We start from the raw sequence: 18873 nt of genomic DNA, 5'->3' as shown, positions 1-18873 counted from the left end.
ATATGGCAAAGAGTTCATGGTCCTATTAGAGCTTTGGTTTTCTTACCTTTGCTGTTTCTAAACTCTTGTTGCAAATCACCTAGGGAAGAGACCAGAGGTGGGTTGCTCCCGGTTCTGCCCAGTTTGGCTGAACCAGTAGTGGAATTCAGGACTGGGTCGCAGAACTGGCAGCGACCCAGGCCTGCCATGCCCTTGAACTGGTTCCCTCGCCACGGCTGCGTCGCCATTTTGCTTTTCAGTGACTGTGCATGCTCACTAAAAAAATGAGCATGCGCATGTGCGAACCAGTAGTAAAATTGGCAGCAAACCACCCCTGGAAGAGACATCCACTTGTTTGAAATAAATAGAATTTCACCCATGCATCCTCCTTGCTCCAAGTCATCCATGCAGCTCATCTTGAGGTGAGCTCAAGATGAGCTGCGAGAGTCAAGTATTTCTTTTCTGCAAGAAGGTGGAAGAAAACCTTATGGAGATCTCTTCAAAGGGTCAGTGACCTGCTAGTCTTCAATTGGCCCACTTTTTTTCTGGTTGGAGACCTCTGCACCTCCATGGGCTGTTAGGTTATGGTTACCAGAGATTTTGGACATCTCATTCAGGCAGTCCATTTTCTATTTGCTTATTTGTTTCGTCATGAAACTACTAATCCTGAAGAAGATTCATAGTATGATAGCAGACAATGAAGCAGGTCACTGTTCTCTAATCAGCTTCATTGCACCCATGTTCTTCAGAGAAGACAATCAAAATATCATTTGTATTAGTTTCTATACAAAGGCAGCTGTTCAAATTATGTCTTGCATGGCACAACTTTAATGACCGAATAGTGGAACCAAACTCTCTCTCTTTCTCCTTACTTATGCCCAAAATTATTCATCAGTATATGATAAAATTATAGAATTATAGAAAAAAATAGAAGACAAGAGAACTGTAAGGAGATTCCTAGCCAGGCAGAGAAAGGACCAACTCTATATTAGTAACTTCCTTCCTGTCATGGAGAGTACTCCCTCCTGTATATAGAGCTTTGTTGAAAGAATCTATCAGGTGATCCCACTATGGTGAAGGACAAAGGAAGGAAAAGACTGCAAAGAGTCATTTTGTACACACTCAGAGGCAAAGAGGAAGTGTTAATAGCTTTGAACTGTTAATGTTGTGCCTCCCTTAACTGTTAACAGTAAAGGAGATGTATGTGAGAATTCCCTGTGGTGGGAATAACTGAAGTTCTGAAAACTCCTGGAGAAGTTAGTTCTACAGGCTCTTCTCATAGCCACTTTTAACCAACTGGATGTTTTGTAATTAGAGGCAGGGGCATTTCCATCTGAAGCAGCATAACATAGTTTCCATTGCTTTCTTTAACCATTTTTGTGATTGCGCCTCTGGAAGTACAACTGTGGTCACCGATATGTCTACTATCTCTATCAGGGACATCCTACCTCAAAGTAAGCATATAGGCAGAATATACATGGAACTTCTTTCCATAAATCAGACATTGTGTTTGTTACATTGTTTTGAACAAAAAAAAGCATCAGGTGAACTGATTGGAGCTTACATCAGAGATAGGATGAGTAAGACCACAATGAAAAATTCAAACATTTGTGTATTTTTGACAAGACCCCATAATGCAGTATATTGTTGTATATGGAAATTTACTCTAGCCGACAATGGATGTAGTGCTCCAGTTCAAGATATAGCATAACTAAGATTATAAACTGGCAACTAAATTTAATTCCTGGAATTCAAAATTCTGATTGTTGTTCATGGGCATGAATTCACAAAGTAACTTATTCTATCTCAATGATACAGAGTTTCTGAGTTCTTTTGGGGTCACTTTTGATAAAAGTCATAATGCCAAACTAGGAATGGAGCAGATCATGGTTAGTATTACTATTACCACTGGAGTGGAAGGTAGCATAGGAAAGAGATGTGGTTACATTATTTTTGGGAGCGATTGTTGCTGGGACATCTGAATTGATCCTTGGTAATTTGAATGGGGAGCATGTTGCAAGGCATTGCTCATAGTTGAAGGCAATAGTCCTTGTGGAATGCAAACATTCAGCCCATCAGCATACTGATCTTGTGAAAAGTGTCCTCAGGCCTAACATATTTCACAGTGGTCGTATGTTGCTAATGTTTGAGCTCTATTTGCTTATTCCAAGATTATCAAGATGTAGATCTAGAAGAAGAGATGTGGATTGTAATAAGAAGACCAAAGACTGTGAGAGTCTGGCAATATGAGACTTTATGTCTGGCATTGCTTGAGAAGAAGGAAGTTTGACTTCCTCTCTTAAACACAAGAAAACATATGTGTACAACTAAAGAAAACATTTGTTATTTGCATGTCCTTTTTCCTTTCTTAAGGCTGATATACGGTAAATATTTTAAAACATGGATAATATAATAATCATTTTAAGAACATTTGAAAAAAAGGAAAGAGGAAGAGTGCCAGTCCCCTTAAGTGATCTTTGGTAATTCATCTGAAAATATATTCCTCGCTTTTCTGAAAATGTGATCCAGTTTTAGGTATGGCAAGCCTAGGTTTTGGTTGTGTGCTTTTCTACCTTGTGTGATATTCTGGGATTCGGGGTAGAAACAACTTCTATAGTTTTCATAATGTCTCAAGTAGAAGTTAATTACTAGTTAATTCTTTTGTGGGGTCCATGGTGGTCTCCAAGCTTGATGGTTTTCTTGAAGATGTTGCATTGCCATGCTAGGTAACATCATTAGTGTTCATTACCTGGTTTGTTAATGAACCATCTGCATGAAAATCACCAAGTTCTGAGAGAGAACCAAGGACCCTACAGTTCAAACCTGAGATACAAATATTGTCCTCTTATCAGTTATTCTTTTACTTCTGGGTTTCCTTGTGAGAAATTACATTTCTCATGGAAAGATAATTTCCACACCCTATAACTTTCAGGAAAGTATACACCAATGAGCAAGTAAATATATACTTTGCTTCCTAGGGAGTCATTCCAGTGAAAGTCTGAGATGTCTCTTGTGGCTAGGAAGAGCTCAAACTACTACCTTTTAATTAGCAAGATCCCAGTCTCTTCCAGCAGAGCTTTTCCCAAGAACAGCAGAATATGCTCTTTCTATTCTAAGCCATTTGTTTTATAATGTAATTATGAATCAGTTATGATATCTTGACTGCATATCTCGAACAATCATAAAACCTAATGTGCAATAGTAAACATTATTGGCTGCAAAGCTAGAGCCCTTAGAGGTTATCATAGCATGTTCTCAAGAATAAGTGTCGCAAGAAGTATGGATGTCTGCCTTTCTTTATTAATTAGAAACATTGTAAAAATCACATTAAGATGGGCAAAGAAATTATTCCAAGGATGAAAGATTGAGGAAAAACTAGATAGGATGATTGCTCCTGGTAACTATCAATATGCAGGTGAAATAGGACAATCTAAATTCTTTGATAAAAGAATTTCTGAATAATTCTCATGACCACAGAAAGTATACATGTTAACTACTAATATCTTCTTTTTCACGGTAAAAACATCTCTTCAGTGATCTGCAGCCTTCCTTTACATCCCACCTTTCAATTAAATCTCAGAGAAAAAGGTAATGGAGAATTCCTTCTATTGGATTATTCTAATAGTGTCATCACCATATGTTCTGCTCTTGAGAAATTATTGGAGATTCCCAGAGAAAGAATTTAACCAGTTTCTTTGCTCACACAATTTTGAGAGGGTTTAGAAATCCTAACTGAATATGCCACTAGCTTGCCAATTTTAATGTGTTGTAAGTCATCCTTCTTTCATTCAATAACAAACAGCTTGTATTTCAAAGCTCTCTCATACTAATGTTACCACTTACTTCATTTTTTTCCAACAAACAGAACCTAACATGGTTTAACTATAACTTTCCCTACTGTTGGAGTAATTACAATTTTATATTCTTTTGCTTCCTCCTTGCTAATGACCTTCATTTCTGTTCTCTGGTATGGTATTGGGTATAAGCCCAAACTTATTCCAAACCAAGCCTATAAATCTCTCATTCTAATAAAAGGAAGGACTTTAAATGTAGTGTGTGGGCCTTTCTAACTGTTGGGTCAATGCTGGGCAAAGTACACATTTATTGGACCAAATTTGTGCAATAAACACAGCTCCAGAGACCTTTGCCCCATGGCTTCCTAACAGAATTTATGTTTTGTTTGCGTTTGGGGGGTGGAGGGCATGTGGAAAAGTAAGGATTGCTGTTTCAGTGTCTTTATATTATACCACTTATGCTATGAAGGTAATCTCAGAATAATCTATGTAAACCCTTTAAAAGAAAGAGCTGCCTGCCTAACACAGAGAAAATTTGCAGGAAAAATGTCAGTCCAGCCTGACGAGAATCTTACACAATATTTACAGCAAACGAGCAAGTAGAATCTTAGAGGGTTATATTGCCATGTATAAAAATTCTGATTTCTGAAATTGGAGCCTTGGTCACAGATTACGTTAATTTGTTTTGAGTTTCCTTGAGAGTAGCAACAAGTCCATGATTTTTTTAAAAAAATACATTAATATTTCTGAAAATGGATTGGGATTAAATGGATCCCATCTGATAATCTATACTTAAATTTAATAGAATCATATGGTTGAAGGGACCTCAGTGGTCTTCCACTCCAACCTGCTCCCTAGGACAGAACGTTTATCACAAAGGATACTATGGTGTACTTTATGAAATGCCCTACTGTGCCCTAAAGTCCAAATACATTATAATTGCAGCATTCCCTTCATTGACTAATCAAATCACATTGTCAAATAAATTAAAGCATTAAGATAACTTTGACATGATCTGCTTTAAACAAATCCATACTGGCTTCTGATATCAACAATGTGACTTTCTAAATGGTCATCACCTTATTACTTGATAATCTTTTCTAGGATTTTTCCAAGTATTGGTTAAGATGATTGGTCTGTAGTTTCCTGAGCCAACTTCCCCTTCCTTTTTAAAAAATAAAATGGAATAATATGGACTGTTCTCCAATTTACTGCCACTTCCTCTGTGCTCTAGGATTTCTCAAAGATTTCAGTCAGTGGCTCAGAGATGACATCTACTAGGTCCTTTAATACTTTGGTATGTAGTCCATCTGGTCCAGGAGATTTGGTCCAGTACACAAAATAATACAATCTAATCCCTATTATTCCAGTTTCAAAAATCATCTGGTCTACAGTACATAATTTCCTCATCCTTCTTCTAAATCTCTATTAAAAATAATGAAACAAAATTTCCTGTGGGATTCCATTTGTTTCTTCTGTCTAATCAGAAACTATGTTTTAACAGACTATTTTGGTCTGATAAATCTATCCTTCCCAGTGACTATGATTCTGTAATTAATTGCAATCCTGAGGCAAGACACAATTATCCACACAATTTCATGGGTGCAGGATGTGGTCCAGGTGTGCAGAGTTTGACTTTGGACTGCAATTATTCTGTATCATGTTTCCCTGGAATTATAATCATTAAATTTGCAAATGACTGCTTTTAATTCACACAGATCTATGTCGGTTTAATACAGAAACCAAGCTCTGATCTTCTGGTTAATCACACTGTAGTTCTCTGAATCTTAATAGTTAAAAATGCCTAAGCAATTTAAAATAACTCTGTTCTATAACATGTGCAAGACTCTTACGTATAATTGCCCCTCCCCAAAACGTATAAATTTAAAAGTTGCAAATAGAATAATTTGGTACATATTTCTCTGTGTTACTTCCAGCAAGAGATGGTCTCTAAACCAAACCACTTTGAACATCTTAATCCCATGTTTGAAAAACACTCTGGGGAGGAGAGGAGAAACATAAATACTTTTAGCTGTTGTGATAGGTTGCCATCTATCACTTCGCCCTACTTCTGCTTTTGTTAAACATAAAAGGAAGGAAAACGGAATGAAGGGAGGAAACAGTGCTATTGCTATTTCCTTTCTTCATTTCATTTTCCTTCCTTTTACATTCTTCTTCCTGTCATTTATTGGAAATGAAAGTGAAAAATCCTACAAAGAAAAACTGCATTTCCTTTTACTGAAATTACAATGGTGACAAGAAGGGAGGCATGTTAGAAAACTGCAGCTGCCTACGTTCTTTTTGTTTTAGTGTGTTCAGATTTTTATGACCTTTGGTCTGCTAAGACATATTCCAGAAGAAAGGACTTTAGACTCATATGCGAACATTTTTTTTAAAAAAACCCTAGTTTTTCAAAGTTGGAATTCCACAAATGAGACAAGATTCCACCCACCCACCCACCGTTTTAGCAAAACCACTTAGTTTCTTGCTCTTTCCTCCCTGCAATCCAGTGTAGTAACATCATCGCTTAGAACAGGCCACTCTCCATCTTCAAAATGACTCTACATCACTGCCTTTCCCAGGCTGATGTCCCTGAGAAGTCCTGCATCACCAGTGAGTCTGTAGACAGCCTGGCTGAAAATGATATTTGCTGTCCAACATCTCTGGAAAGCACCCATTTGGATAAGGCTGCAGGAAGGGCTGTTCTGAACTTTGCTCCTGGAGACATGTCTTCAGTTGTAACCATCTGTTTCTTCCTTTTCTCCTCCTGCTGTTTCAATGCATGCATAAAAATGAGCTTGCAACTTAAGTCTGTCACCAGAACTGAACAGATTAACAGAGTTGGAAGGGACATCGGAGGTCTTCTAGTCCAACTCCCTGCTCAGGCAGGAACCCCATATCATTTCAGACGAATGGTTATCCAAGCTGTTCTTAAAAATCTCCACTGTTGAAGCACCCACAACTTCTGGAGGCAAGTCATTCCACTGATTAATTGTTCTAACTGTCATAAAATTGTCATATGGTAATGGAGTTCTGACATTTCAAAAATGACTGATGATAAATTCCCCAGTACACGCATCTTTGCACGGTTACAGGTCAGCAAAATAATCTCCATTGAATGTGAGAATCAATTACTCTGCCAAGCAACATGTCTTTAAGGTGCTGAACAATTCTATCTGTGTTTGAACTATTTTACTTTCCATACAATCAGCAAAAATGTGCCAAGGACAAATTATTCCATGACATCAGACTCGTTTATCACACTGCTACTCCCTCTTAGTATACATATTTGCCCTTTGATACTGGTCAAAAAGTGTTTCTGTTAAAGAATACAAAGAATCAACTTTCCACTATGCTTGTCTTAAATTGAAATATTCAGACTCCTTGTATGATATGAATCCACTGATTAACACAGCCACGAGATCTGCATATGGCATGGATTGTTATGGACTGGGTGGATGGAGTGGAGTGGGGAAATCAGTTTGTCTTCTCCTCAAAGTATTTCCTCTCTCCGCAAACTTTTAAGCCTTATAGGTTTAATGACATACTTACAATGTGCCACCTATGCAAACTTTTTTCTTCACTGTGCGAATGTAATACATTATTTAATCTACAACCTTCCTCAATGTGGCACCTTCCAACTGAATTGGACTTCAACTCCCAGACTTTCCTAGCTGGCATTCCTAGAAGGGATCAGATTGGAGAAAAGTGGTCTGTCACTCAATTGCCTTTTGGTTTCTATTCATTTTAACAGCACCAATGACTTATTTGATAAAGGGGAGAATTATGTTTAGCTGTGAATGCTCATTTGTTGTTCTGTACCTGAAACAATTTATTTAAGGGGGAGATTCTGTGCCCACATATAGCGTCAATATTTCTGCAAATGATATCTGTATCTTCAGAAAATAAGGCCTTCAAGAACATGAACTGGGGAATGTATTAGCTCAAGGACTCAAGAACTTTGTAGATTCCAGCTCCCATCAGGCCACCTAGCATGGCCAGTGGTTAAACATGCTGGCAGCTGCATTGTACCATCTGGTAACCATCTGGTTACCTCTTGGTACATGAATCTTTCTCCATCTTTTTTCCAGAGAAGAGACTGGTGTCTACATGATGGAGTAGAGCAGGCATAACTTCAGAACATAGTTTAGATAGTACTCTAATAAGTTAATCAGGAGGGATCAACAGGAGATGCAACAAAAAAGATCAGAGGGTTTTCAGAGTTATTGATAAAGTTTGGCAAACTGGCAATTAACTAGTTGCAATGATTGTTTTAGAGATCGGAGGTGTGGGCAGGAAATAAAAGGTAAAATGATGATGGACTAAGATTATGTAATGGTCTTCCTAAGGAAGAAAGAAGGATGTTTTAATGAAAGTCCAGAACCTGGAAGGAGAGAGAAGAAACTTTTGCTTTCCTTTGTGCCCTATTTGAAATAGAAAAAGAGTCCCATATCTTCCCTCACTCACCCAAATAGCTCAGTTCTACTGGAAACTTCAGGGTAGTAGCATACAGGAAAAAAGGTGACAACCAGTCTGTATTTTGTATAATGAGATTACATCTGAGATTACTTCAAGGGAAGAAGGAAAAAAGGGGGCAAACCTAGGAAGTTTGAAGCCAGACATCTAGCTATTCCATCAGGACCTCACTCCTGAAGAGGGTAGATGTATCATTCCTCTAACTGTAGATGGCCGGTTTACACATAAAGCATATTGTCATGCTATTTTACAGAAGCTGAATATCTGCCCACATCTAATTTCAATGTATTTTATCCTCATTTGCCCAGCCAACATTTACAGGCAAAATTGAGATTTCTAAATTAGATATACAAGAAAAGACCACAACACATAGTCCCATAGAAGAAACTAGCAGTAGATTCTAGTCAGTTCCCATTGCGGTTAATGTTAAAAGTCAAATCACTGCAAAGTAGCCACCATACAACGAAATGTTAAGTTCTGCTTAACCAGAGGTGGGTTGCTCCCGTTTCGGCCCAGATCGGGCAAGTAGTAGTGGTAGTGGGAGGCTCCGCCCACCTGCCTGGATGCTTCTGTGCAATTGGCAACCCACCACTGGTTACTATGATCACTATGGATTGAATCCACAGGGTCTTCTTTAGAAATATATCTATCTCAATTTGATAAAGGATCGGTTGACACTAAGGAAACAGATTGTAAGACAGGTTTGGCAACCTGAAACCATAAAGCCCTTCCACTCCTTCCTTGGGGTCCACAATAGATTCTTCAATTACCCTTTCCGAAAGCTATAGGAATATTTGTTCACCATTGTGAGATGAGAAGTGCACACCAATTGTAATATAGGTCATCAAGTAGGCTTAATATACTTGGAAAACAAACAAACCTTCCCCCAAGCCAGGAAAAGAACAGAATGTCTTACAACATGTATTATATGGCCTTATCAACTTCACTTTGTCCGCCTGCCCATGTAAGCCTGCCACCCTCCCCGATTACAGTTTGCTCAACTTATCATGGAACATTTTAATTTGAATAAGTTGCAATGTTCATTGGCAATGAATATTTTCTATTAAAAACGGAAAGCAAGAAACAGAAATGGTAATGGGGAGAAAAATTATTGGGAAAGGTGTACAAGATTCAATATAGACTTCCTCCAAACCATCCAGCAGATCAGATTCCTATGATTTCCTATCTTGTACCCTTTAATATCTATAAAAATTGTTGCTTTCACATTGCTCGAGATTACTCTTTCTTTTCAAGATGGAACCCAAGGATGATTGCAATAAATGTGGTTCTTTCTCTGCATGAATAGAATAGCATGTAAATACCTTTTACATGCTATTCTATAAACCTTGATTTGCTTTCAGGGGATTCAAGCTCTTGGAAGTCCCTCTTCCTGGTATTTTTGGAAATTTCAGCAATTCACTCCTAGTGCTGTTAACTCTACATTTTCAAAACCATGGGATTTAAGAACAAGTTTTGGAAACAAAAACAAAAATCTAAGTTTTTCACAGCCAACAGTGTCCTGCTCTGTTTTATCTTTATGATAGCAAACCTTTGAAAAATTGTACTAAGAGAGAGAGAAAAATAATTTAGCTCTCAGGATTGAAATAACTTTTATACAAAAGCTTGTCTCTTTATCAGTACCCACCACTGAGAAGAAATGTAAAGTAGAAATAAGCAGATTTCCTGGCATGCATAACATTCTTGATTGTTGCCGTAGTATCAGTGAGTAAATGTAAGAATTTGGAAATTAGTAACTAGCAACAGGACAAGGATTTTCCTACACTTGAATCATCTACTTTGGTCTAGGTCTACCAATCAATCCTTAGTGTTGACATAAGGGAATAAGTAAGAAAACTTAATATTTACATTTATGAATGGAACAAGTCTGAATATTCTTTTAATTCTTACCTGAAATTTTTTCAAGCTCACAGGAAGATACTTCTTGAATATGCTCCTTTATTTTGCAGTATATTAAAGAGAAATCACATATGGACAGAACACGTAATCTTTTTATTTTTAATCCTCTGGTGAAAACAACTTTCCACATGACATCCCGACATTGGCTTTTGCTTTGAAAAATACGTAAACCAACCTAGCTACAGGTCAGCCTATATTCTACAGACTGCATCCAATCTTTGAAAATTGTTTCAAAATTCTGATGACGTATTTACATATTTTGCCATTAGGTAGTAAAATTTTATTGCAATGGACATTTTCTAGCACATACTTTATTGGTGGCAAGAGAGTAGGGATGACTGTGTATCTATAAAAGCTTATGACTAGATAGGCCAGCCTTGCTCAATAGGCCTAGCTACAACTATCAGAATTCCCAACCAGCATCAGTTTTCCATTATGGAGGGTTGGAGTTCTGGGCATTGCAATCCAACTCGGTTGGAGGCCAAGAGCTTTGTGGAAGGCTGGCTTAGACAGGTCAATCTTTTTTTTTTTCCTGAGAAAACTTTTGTTCTTGAAACCTTTGCTTGAAAATCAGAAACACAGACACCAAACATTTTTGCTGCAATAAAAAAAACCCTATAAAGATGCCTAGTTTAACTTGTTTACTTTTAAATTATTTATGTACCATTAAGTTAAAATGTTTACATTCATTCCATTCATTCGTATAAAAACTGCGGTTAAATCTTATGCTTATGATTTAACACTGATTGCTGCAACAGAAATTGCACTTTTCATAAAAAGAAAATTGTGTATATGAAAAAGGGATCTCTCTTTCTCTCTCTTTTTTTTTTAGGCTACCCTGTTTACAAATTCTGACTGACTACATACAGCTCAGTCACATCATAGACACTGCACCTCTTCCATCACAGTATATACTTAAAAGACGATAATGCAAATATTTTAGTATACGTTCTTGTTAGCAAGTTCTAACTTGAGAAGGGTGTACCAAATGTTTTCCTTCATTGGGCTTTACCGGAAGTGAAAACTACCCAGAAAATACAGAGCAGAAGGCACTAGCTGAGAACACTGACCTGGGAGAAAGATCAGAAACTGTCAAGTACATGATATGCAGTTACACATATGGACAAGATGCACATTTGCATTGCTCTTCTACACTGCATTATCCACTGTAATGTAAGCTTTGCCTACTTTGTCTACAAAAAGGAAAAAAAATGTCAACATCAATTAGGTCTTGGATGTTGGTCATGTGGGAGTGAGACAAAGACACAATCCTCAAATACACAAGGCCAGCATAGATAGTCACGGTGAAGATCTATGAATAGTGCAGAAGGGCACTCCTTGTTGAGTTAAAAAAAAAAAGCAGTTCCAACTCCCGTGAATCTCTTGCAGACTGATTTGGAGAGTCAGTGTTGCAGGGAAGAAATGTTATCTAGAAGCAGGTATGATGGGCAAAACGTCCCTGCCCCCTCTGCTACAGCTTCTTGGACTGCTTGATCAAGGCAAAAATATCCAACGCGAGGACAAATGACTGGCTGCAGCCCAGGGCAAACATCCACACCAGCGTTGATGTGCCACCAATTCACGCTAGAGCTAAGGCACACCAGGAAGAATCCTGTCTCACAGAGGCTGTCACTTCTGCAGTGGAAGTTAGGCTGACACCGGAGTAGAGCCCTTCCTGGCCAGAATATTTGAGTGCGCTAGTCTCGGGACTGCTGCTTTCGCCCCGGCTGGACATCACAGAAGAAGCTGCCTGCAGCAAGAAAAACAAAATACATTATTCTATTACTATTCAGTAAAAAGTAATCTCCAACAGAGGTGGGACAAGAAATTCCCAAAGAATGAACACCCGTTTCTCTTTATTTTTGTCTCTCTGACTCTGTCTCTCTCTCTCTCTCTCTCTCTCTCTCTCACACACACACACACACACACACACACACACACATATCACACTGCTTGTGCTGCTGCTTTTCCCACTGCTCAGATGCTCACTTTGGTGTGCAGCTGCAGGTGACTGATCATCAGTCTGGGTACAGACTACCCTGGAGAATATTCAGTACAAAGTTTCAGTGTAAATTCCAGACGCTGACCTTGGGATAACAGATCAGCCACTGGAGTGGAAAAACACACTGGCTCCTCTAGACAATGTGTATACTGAGTTGTTATGAATGATCATATCCTTGCAAATTCAGTTCTTTTAATCCCCGCTTCTTCTTTAAGATGGCTAGCTCACATTTCACTATGTATGAGCTGCCATTTTGCTACCCAGCCCACAATTTGCTATTAGACTCCCAGAAGCAGCCATCTAAGATACCAGACTGGGGCAAGAAATGAAGTGGGACTAAATCCCTCCCACTCCCCTGCCTAACCCACCAACCAAATATTTATTTATTTATTACTTATTTATTTATTTATTTATTTATTTATTTATTTATTTATTTATTTATTTATTTATTTATTTATTTATTTATTTAAACTTATTAGTCGCCCCCTCTCCCCACAGGGACTCGGGACGACGTACACAAGCAACAGTTAGCACAGTGTCAGAGGAGGTAAAAAATAAATAAATAATTACAATAAATAACATTAATAGTTTAAAAACTAAGACATTTTTATGTTACCATTTCCAAAGTAGGCAATTCCCCTCAGAATGGTGCAAATAAATCAGCAACTAACCCACCCAGAAGGTGGTATGCAGAGAAGAGGACATCCCTATAAAAGTATTTTTTGGTGCCATGGCTGAGGTCAAGACTAAATGGGCTAAACATGCAGATAGACTTGATGGTATTCAGACAGCTTTTCTTTCGTTAGTCAGTCGTTGCACAGTCCTTGATTTATGTCCACATTTGGCACCAGTATTTCTGCCGCTAAGCAAGGAAATTGTTAGGTGAGTTGTGACTGACTTTTTTGCCATGATTATTGAGTGAATCATGCAATCGTTAAGTGACTCTGGCTTCTCCCATTGGCTCTGCTTGTCAGTAGCACCTTGGGAAGGTTGCAAATGGAATTTAGAATTGGAGGTTTTTTTACCTCAGGAATGCTGCAATCCTTACAAATACTTACCGTGTTTCCCCCAAAATAAGACAGGGTCTTATTTTCTTTTGACCCTCGAATAAGCACTTGGTCTTATTTTCAGGGAGGTCTTATTATTTTTGAAGTGCAGGAGGCAGCGAGCATGGTCACCTCTGGGCTGCTGCTGTGTTGCAATATTTTTGGGGAGGGCTTATTTTAGTGAATGTGCTCAAAAGCTCGATTGGGCTTATTATCCAGGGAGGTCTTATTTTTGGGGAAATAGGGTACCAGTTTCCAAATTGCCTCCAAATTTTGTCCATGTGACTGTGGGATTTCTGTGATGGTCATAAGTGCATGACCAGATGTAAGTTATTTTTTTCGCTGCCGTTGTACCTTCAAACAGTTGCTAAATGAATTGAAAGTCTTCTCCTATTTGCTCTTACGAATAGTAAATGAAGAGTCTCGTCCTAATTGCTCCTATGCCCTTAATGGAAGATGTTCATAATCTGGTGATTATTTTAAAATGGGCACAATCATATGCCAGGGATCATTTTGAGTCTAAATTTACCTGTCTTCTTGCATACAAAAAAGAGGTTGTGTCTCAGTAACCCTCCTAAAGTTTTCAAAGGTTGAGTGAATTAAAGTGAGTTTCAGCTGAGTATAATTGTTGTCTTTATGAATTTTTGCTGAATCTCCACATTTTCAGTAATGCTTTTGGCACCGTTGTCTAGAAAAACGTAATAAATCATTTCTATACCAGGAAAAGAATGTGTTTTCTTCTGTCCATTAACAACTTTTCCACGAACTGAAAAACACTAGTGTCTAAAACTTCCTTCCTATTCAGTCCTGAACATCATCTTTTAATCTTTCCTGTTAATTTGGAATTTTTCTGATTGGCAAAAAATACAGAGCAATATATCTGGCTTTCCCCAACCGTCTCCAATTATATTGGACTACTTCTCCCATTATCCCCCAGTCTCCAGTTTGAACATCTGTTAACAATGGATAACACATGGGGAGAATATCACACCTTCAGTGGCTGTCAGATTAGAGAAGTCTAATGCAAAACTCTTTCAAATCCATCTTGCTCTACCTTCAGCAATTTATTCTTAATTGAGTGTCACCAGAATGGGGGAAAGTTTGCAAAAGATCATTGAACACAATACATTTAAAATACAAAGAAAAAAGTCCCATTATGAAACCAGCAGCAGAATTTAAAAGAACTTTACATCTAAACTAAAGCACTTTAACCAAAATGAAATATGTATATCTTTACAGTTTATGCACAATACATGCAATAAAGCAACTTTTCTGTAGCAAAAACTCTTTTGCTTTTCTTAAAATGCAATCAAGTGTCGGGATTGACACCATCAGCTCATCTTCATACGATCTGTATGAGCAAATACTTCTGAGTTTTGGCCAGTGCTATTTCTTAAGAACATGCGGCCTTTGTATCTGAGGATGTAAAAATAGTTTTGTACAGAACTGAGTTTGGTCAGAGGAGAGTTTTGCTAATATATTTGTAGACATTTCTAACGGGGTTATGCAGAGCTCTGGATCCAAATGGCAAAATTTAATTTTGGATGGGTGCAGGCTGTCCAGAATATCTTCATACCAGATGTGTCTTCTCTCAGGAGCTTCAGAATGTTTCTAGCAAAAAACCTAAGCATGCTCTGAATCATGTTTGCCCTTCAAATTCAAGTGCAGGTTTCAGCACAGCCCTTAGTTCATCCTGTCTTAATTGCATGAATGCTAATTAAATTACATGCATGAAAATAGGAGAAGGAAGGAGTATTAGATACATTTGCCATTTCGAATTGCTTATAAAAATAATAAAAGCAGATAATAAACAAACAAACAAACAAATAAATAATACACATTTTCTATGGACAGTTCCATGGTTAATATGGGGGAGGAGCAGTGTGTGTCAAGGATTGAGAAAGCAATGATCCATATGGATTAAGAGGATTTCGTGGACAAACCTGAGAGCTTTATTTTACTATAAAGAGTTGAGTGGAGCTCTTTTGCTTTTTCATTTACGTTAACAAAATTTTAGAGATGACACCTGAAGTTATTTTGCATTTTCTGCCTTAAAGAATCTGGAACCTCTGTTACTAATTTTCAGCAATACTATAGTTAGATAGGTTTCTGAAGATGAGTGAGGTTTGAAGTGTAGTAGTCTATCTTTGCATTAAATTCTTATGATAATGTTTCCCCCCCCCCCCCCACATGGCCCAAATGTCTAGAAGCCAAGTGAGCCAATGCTTGGGAAGTCTAGTTGTGCAACATCTTGGCTTCAGTATTATCAGGATAGGCATAATTTAAGAACGTATGAGAAAAGTCAGTGCCCTGAGGTCAGTGCATTGGAAATTTATGAAGGTTACCCTTGGCTTGACCTCCATCTGTGCTAATAATTTGTGTGGGTCTATAATCTGGGAGGGCTTTATATGTGGGTTTATTTTCTTCTGGTCCTGCCCTATCTCAATTTAGTTCTGTTTCTCTGCCAGCACGTTTTGGCCAGAGATGAGGATTTTTCTGACAACAAATCCTTTGGGTCAACCAAAAGAAAGAATTTTTCCCTAGTAGAAAAGGATTTCAGCCAACTTGTGCCTCATCTCAGTCTACTCCAGACAAAGCACTTTTTATTTCAGACTGCATGCTCAGTCTGTAAATTAATCAAATGCTCTTCACCATTGATACTTTGATTGAGTAAATATTTCTAACAGCTCGGACTAGTTTTCATTGTTTAAATTGTATCAATACATACACTTAATGAAAGCATAGATAGCCACCAAGGAAGGAATGTTTCTTTTCTGGAATATGTCAAGGGGTACGTAGGTAACATTCCCTCTTCATTTGTTGCAATTAGAAAATCTCCTCCCTGATTTTCTGTAGGGAATCCTAAGCTGACAAATGTGAGCCAAGGGCATCTTAATTATTTTATTATTGTAGCAGCAAAGTGAGAAATGTTGAAAATAATGGAATGAATCCAGAGAAATCTAACTGTATTTTGATCCTCCCGAAATGAATGGAAAAAGAAAAACCTAATGAAGAAAAAAAAAAGACCCAGTTTGGCGTACTGCAGGGGTGTCCAAACTTGGGAACTTTAAGACTTGTGGACTTCAATTCCCAAACTTCAACTTTAAGACTTGTGGACTTCAACTCCCAGAATTCCCCAGCCAGTCATGCTGGCTGGGGAATTCTGGGAGTTGAAGTCCACAAGTCTTAAAGTTCCCAAGTTTGGACACCCCTGGCGTACTGGTTAAAGTGCTGGCCTAGAAACCAGGAGACCCTGAGTTCTAGTACTAGTTCCAGGCTGGGTGACTTTGGGACACTCATTCTCTCTCACAAGGTTGTTATTGTGGGGGGAAATAGGAAAAGGAAGGAGTATTATATTCGACTACTTGAGATTTATAAAGTAATAAAAGGGTAAAAATCTAATAAAATAAATAAAAATTACCTAAGCTCTATATTTAATATATTTGAACTAGACTGAATTCTAGTTCAAATTCAAATGCAAATTTTCTGAGAATGGTTATTGAAGTATCAGATAGAAATCACCAGGGTATGAGGTACTGAACTCTCATTTTAAAAACAGAAAAGTTTCTAGCTTTTTGTGATGTATAATCCCCAAACAGAAAAGAAACAATTTGCTTTGTGAGAAACGGACGTTTTGTGACAAGTAATATATATTTAATATATTACTTGCAGTATTTTTCCAAGTATAAGACGCACTGGAGTATAAGATGCACCAGGATTTTGAAGAGGCAAATTTAAAAAAGAAAAGTTTTTGCACTATGCAGACCTTCCAAAAACGGCCCATTTTTCCTGAAAATGGGCCAATTTTTTTCAAAAAAAGGGCATGAATAGACTTTAGGAGGCTTGTAGAGTGCTCCTAGGGGTGGGGCAAAAATGAGCAAAAAATGGCCCTTTTTTGCAAATATGGGCCCGTTTCCCCCCCCAAAAAACCCGGCATGTATAGCCTTTAGGAGGCTTATGGAGTGCTCCTGGGGGCTGGGGGGACAAAACTGAGCAAAAAACTGCCCAGTTTTGCTCATTTTTGCCCCCCCCCCAGCCCCCAGGAGCACTCTATAAGCCTCCTAAAGGCTATGCACAGCCATTTGATGAAGGGGACAGGGTTTCAGGAGGCAAAAAATGCTGTATTCAGTGGAGAAGACGCACCCAGATTTTCAGCCTCTTTTTGAGGGAAAAAGATGCGTCTTGTATTCCGAAAAATACGGTATATTAATATATGTAACATATTATTTGTCATATATTACTAATATATTAATATAGTAAATATATATTAAATATAGGGTTTAAGTGAAGTCATGGGTAATTTTATTTATTTATTAGATATTTATCCCATCTTTATTATTTATAAGTAACTCAAGGAATTGAACATAATACTTCCCCTATTTTCCCCACAATAACAACCTTGAGTGGCAACTATTTTATGAAAAGTCAAGTTTTTCCATTGCAGTCATTTTGTGAAAGCACCCATAATACAGTCCTAAAGGTTTAAATTAATCCCAAAAGGGGTGATTTAGTTTTTTAATAGGAGGTGGGGTTTTTTAAATTAAGTTGGATGATGGGATTCTTGTTAAATTTGTTAAATTTATTGTATAATCACTTTCTTGTATGTTGAATAAAAAAGAAAGGTGGTTGTCATGGGGGATTATTACTAAACAATTAAAATACATTTCTCACCTATTCATTTTTTTAAAAATCTGGGACAGACTAAACCTGAAGAGACTAGTTTTCATTATACTGATGTATTATATTTCTACTTAAAATATAGTTACTTATATACCCTGACTGTAATTTTCTTCATGTGGTGAATTTAAAGAAAAGTATTTTAATCTTTAATATGAAAGCTTTAATTTTATACACTATTCAAATGATACTTTTAAGTATAATAAATATTCAACTTAATGTATCTTCATAGAAATAAATGTGCAATTCAAAATCATATTTTTAATGTTGAGTTAGATAGACAATCCCATTGCAGAAAATTTTACAGCTTGTTCTGCAAAATGATGCTTGGTTTTGATACAAAGTGGTAAATTTAATAGGATCTTAAATTGGTTTGTAGTGTCTTCTCTTGCTTCAAATGCCTTATAAACAGATATTTTGATAATATTAGAAAGTAGCACAGTATGAGAGATCTAATTACTACTAAGCTAAAAGGACATGGTATGAAGTTCAGGTATTGGACAATGAATGGCAAGATCCATTGTCTCCAACTCTGAATGCCACCAGATGCTAAAAAATATCTAATTGAAATAAAAGTATGTTTCTGGAAGGAATGAGTGAGAGTGAGATGTCATATGAATACAATTACTCTACATTGTTTTATAATTTTCTGAGAATTCCCTCCTTGGTTTGCTGACTTCGAATGATTCTTGATAACAGCTTAGAGAAAGGATGTAGAGTGTGTACATGGACAATATTTTAGCCTATGAATCTTCCCACCTGGGATCAGAGCCAATGTCTACTAGACAACTTAGTACAATGTAATATATATTATACAGCACAATATAATATATAATATACAATACAATATAATATATAATCCAATATAGTATAAATAAGATACGTGCCTGAAAGCAAACCTTTAATAAAGATGTTTGTAAAGTACTTTAGATTTACACTATGTTTGCATTTCTAGGCAATTTCCTGCGAAATTCCTACTCCA

The 18873-nt window shown here is 37.3% G+C and overlaps 1 protein-coding gene across 4 annotated transcripts in view; it reads right to left on the bottom strand.

Moving 5' to 3' along the window:
* Positions 1-10236: 10236 nt before the first annotated feature.
* GATA6 (GATA binding protein 6) overlaps positions 10237-18873 on the bottom strand; it is a 34617-nt gene continuing 25980 nt past the window's right edge. For all 4 annotated transcript variants that reach the window (XM_081951718.1, XM_081951720.1, XM_081951719.1 and 1 more), the window contains exon 7: positions 10237-11916. In XM_081951718.1, coding sequence (XP_081807844.1) covers positions 11746-11916 — 171 coding nt within the window. In that variant the 3' untranslated portion in view covers positions 10237-11745. The remainder of the gene's footprint in view (positions 11917-18873) is intronic.

This window comes from Natrix helvetica (assembly GCF_964273705.1).
Source record: "Natrix helvetica genome assembly, chromosome: 4".
NCBI lineage: Eukaryota > Metazoa > Chordata > Lepidosauria > Squamata > Natricidae > Natrix > Natrix helvetica.
This window is presented reverse-complemented; position numbering and strand designations above follow the sequence as displayed.